At 37.8% G+C, this 10,444-nt stretch overlaps 1 protein-coding gene across 1 annotated transcript; it reads right to left on the bottom strand.

Annotated features, from left to right (window-relative positions):
- Positions 1-6,819: 6,819 nt before the first annotated feature.
- Positions 6,820-10,225, bottom strand: PPDPFL (pancreatic progenitor cell differentiation and proliferation factor like). The gene is made up of 5 exons (XM_082304229.1): positions 10,185-10,225; positions 9,973-10,069; positions 8,962-9,051; positions 8,774-8,873; positions 6,820-8,350 (listed from the first exon to the last, which is right to left on the bottom strand). Exons 2-5 carry the CDS (start codon positions 10,025-10,027, stop codon positions 8,338-8,340), a joined length of 258 nt encoding a protein of 85 aa, XP_082160355.1. The 5' UTR covers positions 10,028-10,069; positions 10,185-10,225; the 3' UTR covers positions 6,820-8,337.
- Positions 10,226-10,444: the final 219 nt, after the last annotated feature.

The raw sequence follows: 10,444 nt of genomic DNA on the forward strand, positions 1-10,444 counted from the left end.
ATATCCTTTATTTGTTCATGCTGAAAGTGCATCCCTTTAATCAAGTAAATGGATACCAAAGTAGCTGAAATCCTACTAAAAATATGTCCTTACATATATTCTGCCATAAGCTGCATTGTCACTCTTCATATTGTAAATTATGTAAATGAAAAGTAACTTCTGTTAATGAATTTTGCATTATTTTAAGCTAAATGCATATCAAAATCATAATAATATATGTAGCTAGGTTTCAGGGGGAAATCCTCAGGAGCTAAAAAAATACCAAAATCACTTTCTGGGCATCCATTTGCCCAAGAATTTTCAGCTCATTAGAAATTTCCGTCCCTATAGCTAAAGTGTTTGTCAGGTTAAGGGAAAAAAAAAAAAAAAGAAAAAAAAGAAAAAAAAGCCTTGATCTTTTACTGTAAAATGGTGGACAACCTCCTCTAGCTCTGTGACAAGAAAACGAGAAATTCGTCATGTTAGGTCCAGACCCCAGATGAGCCTGCAGATTTTCTTTCTGATAAACTTCAGCAGCCAGTGAAAGTTTGGCTTATTCATCCTCCTTACCTCCTCTCAGCCTGCTCATTTGATGGCTCTGGTCTAAGTAAGAGATCACTGCAAGTGCTGTTTAGAATCATAGAATCATAGAATTATTTAGGTTGGAAAAGATCTTTAAGATTATTGAGTCCAACTGTTTTTTGAAAGAAAGGGAGGATCAAGCTCCCATATGCAATTTCCTACAGTGGTTAGCATTACTTTCTCAGAGATTACCAAAATGCTTCCTCTCTCTGATATTGCAGGTTAGTGTTAAATTCAGTTTATTCCTCACACTACATCTCCTTGTAACAGTCGTTATCACGGTCAGTCAAAATATTTTAACATATATTTTTTCTGCTCTTTCACTGAAATACTACAGATTTTTAAAAAATTATGTTTGTCCCCAAATTCACAACATTTTGAATTGAATACACACCTGGGATACGTCTCAAGGAGTTTTTGCTTGGCTGCAGCCCATCACCCTGTGTTCCCCATAAAGACTTAATCCACTTTAATGTAACATGTGCATAAAACAAGGGCTGGGACGGGGGGAACAATAGAAGCAATTCCTGAATAGGTCAGCCCATAAAAGAGGTCTTAAACAAAACTCCCACTAGCCATCACAGGAACACATCCTGTCAACATATTTCAGGGATGTTATTTTTCAGCCAGGAAGTCAAGGTTTTATTGAGGTAAAAGATTGCATTTTACAGTGAGGCTGTGGATTCTGTCAATCCATGTTCCTTACTTGCCATACTTGAGAGTTGGCTCAGTATAAATGATACCAGTGCCTGGTCTTTCTGAGCTTCAGATATGGTCTGGGTTATTTCTTGGCCAGAGCAAAATACTTTTTGTTTTGTTTTGGGTTTTTTTTAACCAGAGACAGAAAGATGTATGTCCTGGAGACAGGCTGACCCATTCTAGGATTGAAGGGACTGCTGTTTGCCCTGGCTATCCTTTCTATATAATTTCTGTATTATTCCAGTGCAGGTGCTAAAAGATTGTTTGGGGTTTTTTTAATTAGTGCAGAGAGCAACCAGGGGAGAGGAGAGTGAGTGAATGAAGATTGATGTAAACTTAATCTCTGTGATGCTTTGAGCCGTAACGATTGCTATATATACTTATCATTAGGATTTTAGGTAGGTGGGAATGAGTATCACAACTGTTCACTTTGTGACCTTTTTAATTTTTTAATTCAAATTCACCATCAAAGAATTTACCTTTATTTATTATGAAAAGCACTTAGATTGCAGTGGATTTCAGCATTAGGTGACATTGAAGAAGAATGGCCTTCAGTTTAAATAAATCTCAAGTGACTTTCCTGTTTGGGGCTGAACTAAATGCTATGAGCATGAGCAAGTTAAATATATGGAGGATATTGTATTTGACTGATGTTGTACAGAAATAGGCCTGTTCTCAGTTGAGCAATGTTTTGGCCAATAAATCATAGTCCTTACTCAGGGCAAGTCTTCCTTTAAAATATGTAATAAATGCTGTGGATGCTTTAATGTCCAAAAAGAAGTGAAAGGACATCCATTTTCTGAATTAGTCATAAAGGCCTCGTATAATATTATAACGCCTAGCAGTTGATGCCTTTCAAGATTAATGTCCAATCAATCCTTACATGAGAGAATTACAGTCTACGCACATTTATCTCAGAAGGTCTGAGCTGACCCGCTTAGTCACTGGAGCTCTGTTTTAATGGTGTGTAGGTGTTTAGAAAGTGTTTACATCACAAAACTGCGCCCTCCAGATAGCACTTCTGTTACTTTCACAGTATGGTGATAGATAAACAGAGAACAAACAACTCCTCCACTCAATACATTAAGCAATAATGGCATAAGATTAATGTAGGACAATAATTATGACAACCAGGGAAAATAAGTAGTGAAAGTAACAATCTGTTTTCTTAATGCATTTCAGCTTGTCATTCTTTTGCAATGAAATTAGAAAGAAATACAAAGCAACTAATGCTTCACCTAGAAAAATATGTTTCTGGAAAGCACAGAATGAGAACAGGAAGGGTTTTTTTGGTGGAGTGTTCTGTTTTTTTCCCCAAATGGATTCTGTATTTTGCAGGCAGGCATTTTATTGTGACAGAATGTGAAAGGATTACTACATACAACATGCATTTACCTCACGTTTTACGTTCAAGACTTCACTCAATCTGCTACTGCCATGGAAAAGTTGTCTAGCCTCTAGCACATCCTGTCGGTGTGATTCAATAGTAATTCTAGATTTCACCTGAACTTAAATGTACGGTGGGTTTGAGCTGGAGTCATGACAGCATTAAATTAACTTGGTTAAAATATGATGGGATAATACTTATTCAAAGGAACTTATTTCATTGTGTATTTTACCTCTAGTATTATCCTTTCACTTCTGCACTTTTATGAGATGGTGAAACTTGCAATTTAGAGGTTCTTAGAAAGATAGATTATATCTAAAATAGGTTTCTTGTAAGAACCTATAATAAGTTCCAAAACTTTCTTCAAAATTTAAAGTGGCGTTTTTTGAGGTGAAGATGCTACTTTATACATAATGTGACAATGGAATTAAAAACAAAAAAACACACAATACATGTCATCAGAGAGGACTGAAAATTATTTTTAAATTAAATTTTAAAAAAATGTGAATTGGTGTGCTATTTCATACAAGTAGTTGCAACGGGTAGAACTCTTTAAACATATTAAGATTTGAGATATTAAGGAATCTATTCATTAAATTCCATTCTCAAGTGAATTGAGTTAAAGTATGAGGTTTAGGTTCCAAGATTTCAAACTGGCCAACATCTTTATGCCATCCCAAAACCACACCATCACCTTTTTCCTTCTCATTTGGCTTACTTAGCAATAGTTTGTATGTCCTCACCTAACCTGAAATAAGTAAACTACAGAGTGGGAAACATACTCTAAGAGCCTGGCTTTTAGCTTTCACTCACTGAAGCAAAAAGTATATCTCCAGCTGCTTCCACCTATTGATCCACTCCTATTGTGCTGAAATACTTCTTGAAGTCGGTGTAGCTGGGGATTAAACAAAATGATCCAACCTCTTCGGAAATCACTGTCAAGATCCTTGAAGAGAAGGTGGAATCAGCACTTTAAAACTTTTTTGCTTGTTATTTGAGTCATGCATTCCTGACTAACCCCTTCACTGCCGTTCACAGAGAAATTCAAGTTGGCAGTAATGGGGAAGATCTTTAAAGGTGAGTAAAATCAACCACTGAAAATCTTACTAGGGTGTTTTACAGAGTCTCCATCACTGACTACAAAGTCAGGATGAGATGGTTTTTCACTTGTTGCAAAAAGAGCAACAGAAAAAAACAAACAAACAAACAAACCACCAAACAGACCAAAACCCAAATAACGTCTTTTTAAAAAAGTTATTCCCAGTATTGCTGCATTTCTCCCAGACATCCCGGCGTCAGCCTGCCCAGGAGATGATCCCAGTAGGGTGACTGATGTCCAGCCAGTCGTGTCAGTCCCCTTCTGTTATGGTAGAGGCTGTACGTCAGTGCATCTCACAAACCGACAAAACATTTCTATCATCTTGCACACAATACTGCCACCTCATCTACAGAAGTAAAGCGAGATGGTGGTTCTGCTTTACAGGTATAAGTGAAAATTAATTTTATTGAAGCTAAAGATGGCAAAGTTTTAAGAAGATGTAGTGGCTGACACCGCTAAGAAAAGCAACAACTTTTTGAGTGTACAAGCTATTTTTTTTTTCCTGTTATGAGTTGATCTAATAAAAATATTAAATCTCTGTCCAGGTCATGTCCTGTCATCGTGACTACAACCACTTTTATAATTCTGTTTTTGAGGAAAAAGTCAATAGAGTGTCTCTGAACATACCACTGAGTACTGTAACTGGGAGCTGAATTTTCTCTTATGGCATAGGGTTGGGAAACTGATTTCTTTCTCCACAGTTTCTGAGAGAGAGAGAAGTGGAAAAAAGGAAAAAAGATGCTTTTCCCCTGATTTCCTCCCAATATACTGATCAGATTGTCTTCCCTATTAGTTATAGCGTCTTTGTATTACAAAGACCTATCTTCCAGTGATTACATACAGTATATTTCAGATCTGCTACTGCCAGAACAGCTTAAAATGGCATATGACAGAGTGCATGACAAGAGAAATCTGACAGAATCCCTCCATCACAGAAGAGTCAGCCAGGACACTGAACATGGTCATGGTCAAAAATTCCACAGTCGCCAGCTGTAAGTGCAATAATCCGAGAAATGTTTTGCAAACATTAATCCTGTTAGAAATGGCTGAATGAACCCTGCTTGGGTTTTTCTTTTGCAGAAGAGTTGAGAAGTGACAATAAAAGAGAGTCTGCTTTCAGGAAGAAATAATGCATGTTTAGTTAAGATCATGGAAAAAAAAAGAGGGATTTGCACATATTTTAAGATGTCAGAATGTTGTAATAACACAAACAGAAATGACCCTTCCAAAGATGTTGCAAAGCAATGCTAAAACACATCATTGTTTATGGGAGGCTTAATCACTGCACATATTAGAAAAAAAATTACTTATTCCTAACAACTCAAATTGGGTTTGATTTGCTGTTCATTCTTATATTGAAAACCTGTTTCTTAAGTGGGTTCATTTATCATTCTTGCTTCTGCAGAAAAGGCTAGTATACTAAAAAAAAAATCCCATTTCATAGCAACAGCTATAGTCTTTACAGTTAATCCTTACTATTTACCATCCACAATATGTAGTATTGCTTACCTCACATATAGGCAAGAAAATCCTTGGAAAGAAATGCAACTTTATGGTATTTCTTCCAGACCACAACAAATGGGGAAAAAAATGACTTCATGGTAAGGAATTTCTCTCTCTAAATGTGATCAACAGGAAGATTTCACCCTTCTTGAACCAAAACAAACAATATAAGATTTGTCTTTTATTTTGACTCCTAAAATGGGGTATTACTAGACCAGTAGACTATGACTTAGGTTTTCCCTTTACAAAAGAAATGGAAGCCCATTACTGAATATTGCTGCTGTATATGCATTTGAGCAAAATAAAGTCTTTTTCAAGACCATTTCTCCGTTCCTAATTTGGTGATGATAGCTGGATCTAACTTAGTACTTACATGCTGACACAAGTCCTGTTTCTGATACTAATTTTTTTCCAGATGGATAACAATATACAGCTTAACTTCATCAAAATAAATCTCTACCTATAGTCCTTTTAATGAGAGAAAACATTTTTTTTATACTACAACGAATCTGTGATCAAACATTTGTACTTGTCTTACCCAGATGGGTATTAAAATCATATTATTTTCCTGTTTTTCTTATTTTAAGCTGCATTTAAACTATACAATATAGTTTCCCCTTCATATTTCTCTCAGCTTCTCTTTAAATTATTTAAATTTTGGCTTTTTCCCCCCACAGAGTTACATTATAGTGACATTTAATTCAAGAAAATTGATGTTTCCTTATTACTATGATGTAACAGAATGCAGCCCTTTGATAGCAAGCACTTTAATGTCCCATTTACCCATATCCTCTCAGGAGTTTGTCATAGCAACATTAGATGTTATTTAATAGAGTTGATTCATTGCAGGATAACTATACTTTGAAGAACTGGCACAAGTAACTGTGAGTTGGTGGTGGTGCCACTCCAATGCTGAGCTGATCACAGTAAAAGATGATGGAGATGGCATGAAGGCACTTCTCCAGAACAGTGTTTTCTATCACCATGGTGCCATGACAAAAACAAGTAGTTCATAGAGACTAAGCAGATGAATGTAAATAATATATAGTTTTCCTCCTTTTGTTCTTCCAGCCTGCCTCCCTCAAAAAAAAAAAAAAAGTGGGGTTATTTTTGTAGGTCTTAACAGCTTATGAACTCTTTCAGCACTCCACTTTCTGACTATATAAGGACAGAAGCAGGTAAAGCTCAGCAAGCAATATGGAAGTTTGGAAAAGTGCAGTGACAGTGTTACCAAGTCCTATATTTCTCATGTACAATAAAAGCTATAGCAGTTCTTTCTTCTGTGGCTTCAAGCATCTTCGAAGAGCCACAATCACCTTCTGGCAACTAGTAGTTAAGTCTTTTTCCCTTCCTTTACAACATGATGTTACAGAAAAAGGTGTCAGGGTCTTTTTCCTATCTTACATTCTACCATTCCTTCTTCATCTCACATCAGACTTTAAAGTGGCTAAAGGAAGAACACATAAAGTTTTCTGTAGGAATTTTAAATTTTACTAGTATTTCACATTAAAAAAAAAAAAAATCACTCAAACAACAAAAACGACACATCCCAAAAAAACCACCCACCAACCACACCACAAGCAACACTGAACATCCGTTTGTTATTAGAGGCCAAAAATAAGTCAGACCAAATACTGATTAAATCTTTATTATTAAAAAACTTAGTATAAAAAATAGTTCATTCTGTACACTTAAAGAAAGGACAAAGAGGAAACTACACAACAGCAGTAAAGATATGTAACAAGTTAAAGATTCCTGAACTACATTTTCAGAATTGTGTTCTTTTCCGTTGTCATGTGCCATGCATTTATGGTCTTCACCAAAGCTACAAACTTCCTGAAGCAGTCACTTAATACACTTTGGAGTCCTATGCATAATTATGACAACCATTAACCTAAAATGAAAAATGTTGGCTATATTAATGTTTGCTATTGTTAATTCATTGAGTGATGGACAAAGGTTGGGTAGGTTTAATGACAATATATCAAAAAGTTGCATAGATAATTTACAGAAATATCATACAGCCAAATACTTATTTTCTATGACCTCTGATGCATTTCAGTCATACCCAGTAGAATAAACTATCTGATGTACTGCTTTGCAATGCTGAAGACCAAATGAAGCTACATTACAGTATCTTTCAAGAGCATGAACCATGACAAAAGTAGACTTGGTTAACAACATTAATGTGATTACTTTGAGTTGAACACTTTGCCAGATCTAGCACATAACCAAGCTGACAGACAGCAGTGAATATTGGTAGGATTAGTCACTTGAGAACAAGTAGCTCTTTAAGCTACAGCAAAGCAGGTGAGAGTAATCTAAAAGTTAAAAAAAAAAAGAGGAGTATTAACTCTGATTAAGGTTGCTCTTCTGCTTGGAAGATGTCCGTGTCTGTTCGGATTACTGGTTTCTCATCTCTCTCCTACTCTGTCCTCAAACACCAACATGCATAGATATGAATGAAAGTTGTACCTGAGTATTTGACATGGGGATCTATGCACCCTGCTCAAACAAAGAGACCAAACCAATTACTGTTTCTTCATGTAATTGGGCTTTCTAAAACCAAAGCTATTAACAAACATTCTTGTAAACTTACTCCCTGTAACTGGTAAACAAATACTTGATAGAAAACATGTACCATAGAGCAGTCCTACTCTGGACTATATACCTGAATCTTGTTTACATCAGTGTGACTGCCTATAGAGCTGATATCTTAAAGGTAAAACTTAACAGTATCACCTATTGCAAAGTCATTCAATACACATGCTTCTCAAACCTACAATATCTTAGTTTTACTGTTATTTTTCTCTATCCAAGTAAGTCATCAGGATATTTAATCCAGGTAACTTCCATTGGAGACATCTCAAATTATAGCAACTCTAGTGAACAAAGTAGGCCATGGACATGTCCATAAGCAATATTATTTAAGCTACTGACAAATATTTTGAAAACACACTTTTCCGCTCTCCTAAAAGTTTTGTTTTCTTCTTGCAGCTGAACCCAGACATTAGGAAGATCCCAAGCCTCTTGGAAAAGCAAGTCTGTATGTAGTATCTCAGTCAGTAAAGCCAGCATGCTGTCCTATTCAACTGTTGGTACTGCAGAAATATATAAAATAAAAATGTTATGAGTAGAATTATCATTATATTTGTCCCAAAGATATTTATCTGCCTAAGTATTTTTCAATGCATTCATATCAGCTTTTTAGCATAAAGTAAAATGGGTAAACTGCATAAATGGGTGTGCAAGTGCTATAAGTAGGGGATTAAATAAATATCACTAAAAATGTAGAACAGTAATAGTCACTAGCACCTGCTTCATGTGAAGTCACATGAGTTCATTTATTAAAATGAAAACATGGGAAGCTTCTATAGCCATATGCTTGCAGTATCTTTTATTTAAGTCATCAAAATAGCATTGCACCCCCCAGATCATTTTAGCTGATTACAACTTTACTAACTTTTACCAGAAGTAAAATGGAATGAGTAAGTTATCCCTATCATTGTAAAAATAGGACTCACCTGCTTGCTGACAGTGTTTTTCTGCCAACAGCTGGTGGAGATGGTTCACTATGGAAGAAGCTTTTTATCCACCAACATTTATCGATTAATTCAGGTAACCCTGCAAAAGGGGGGAAAAGCACACACCATTAAACATTGGCTGAATAACAGGCAAAACCAGAATATTCTTTGAAAGAAGGGAACAATACCATGAAATGCCTTGTCCTGGTCTGTATTGTTCACAGCATCCGACCAGCAGGAGGAGCTAGAAGAAACACTGGATTCCGAGTTCTGTCTTGCTGTTTAGTAAAACAGACATACACATAATTAAAAAAAAAATGCTTCAAGAAAGTACGCTATTTTTATGCCAAGAATTTTTCAGATCTGCTGCTATCTTGGAGGTAGCAATCTAAAAAGATAAGTTTACTTAGCTACAAAGTATAACTTCTGTATTTTATACACTATTGTACTACAGCTGTTTATATAAAAACGTTTATATAAGTTGATCTCTCAGTCTACTTACTCTTCACTTAAAAGCAATACTGAGATCTGTTTGCATAACTTTCACCAAAACCAGTGACAAATCTTATGATCATGTACACATTGCTATCAAAACAAATGAGTCTATTCTTGAATATTCAAGTCCAAAACAACCTAATTGCTATACTTTCCACTGTGATATAATAGATACTATACTCTCATTACAGTGTCCATCCTGTACAGAGGGATCCTAATACACCAGATCACTCTCAAACCAGTGACTATTTCACATACTTGGAAACAAAAACGTGAGTTGATGTTGCGTTCTGTCTAAGCTTGCAAAGTAAATATGAAGTACAGCTAGAAGCCAGGACTTGCTGGGCTAACACTTTTTCTATGTCATGTTTTATAATTAAAAAAATATTACATATCCTTAATGAACAATTCTAAGTAGGAATAAAACGTAGATAAATAACCAGAGGCAGATGCTCATTAAAACTGAAGTTCCTTGATATACTGAAAAACTCCAAGCAATTAAAAACTACCAGGTAAAGACACCCTTTTGCCTCCGGCTCATCCAGACATCACCTGAAACACACTTTCTGACTCTTTCTGAGTAGCAACCATCCAGACATGTCCGCGGGAGAGGCTCGGGGAGCTCAGCCTCCCTCCTCCAGAGGAGCATCCCCCAGCCGGGGGGGCGGGGGTGCAGGGCAGCTCCCGTCCCCCTGAGCACTTACTTCTGTAGTACTGGTTCTTGGCCAGGAGGCAGCCGGCGGAGGGTACCGAGGCCATGGCAGCAGCGCGACGGGGAAATCGCTTTTCTCCGAGAGGAACCTGCAGGGAGAACGACGCGCTTTGCCGAGGTGAGCCGCGCCCGGCGGGGGGGAGAGCGGCCCGCAGCCCCCGGCACCGCTGCAGCGGCCCCCCGGCCCCGGCCCCGGCCGCTCACCTGCGTCGCCCAGGGAAAGCAGCCGTCGGGAGGGAAGAACAGCACCGTACTCCCCTCCGCAGCGAATGCCGTCGGTACCCCGGGCCGCCCCTATATGGGCCGCGGCGGCGGGCGGCCCGCCCCGGGGGCGGTGGGGCGGGACGGGACGGAGCCAGCCCCCGGCACGCTGCCGCCCAGCCCCGGGACGGGACAGACCCCCCCCCGTCCTGGTCCCCTCGGTCCCTCTTCCCGGCTGTCATCTCTGAGCACTTTTCTGGAGT

The sequence above is a fragment of the Platalea leucorodia genome (genome assembly GCF_965183815.1).
Source record: "Platalea leucorodia genome assembly, chromosome: 1".
NCBI classification, from domain to species: domain Eukaryota; kingdom Metazoa; phylum Chordata; class Aves; order Pelecaniformes; family Threskiornithidae; genus Platalea; species Platalea leucorodia.

Coding starts and splice junctions, on each gene's coding strand:
- PPDPFL (XM_082304229.1), bottom strand. CDS start 10,027: ATGGCCTCGGTACCCTCCGCCGGCTGCCTCCTGGCCAAGAACCAGTAC. Junction 9,052..9,972: donor CAAGAACCAGTACTACAGAA/GTAAGTGCTCAG, acceptor TTTACTAAACAG/CAAGACAGAACTCGGAATCC. Junction 8,874..8,961: donor CCAGGACAAGGCATTTCATG/GTATTGTTCCCT, acceptor CCCCTTTTGCAG/GGTTACCTGAATTAATCGAT.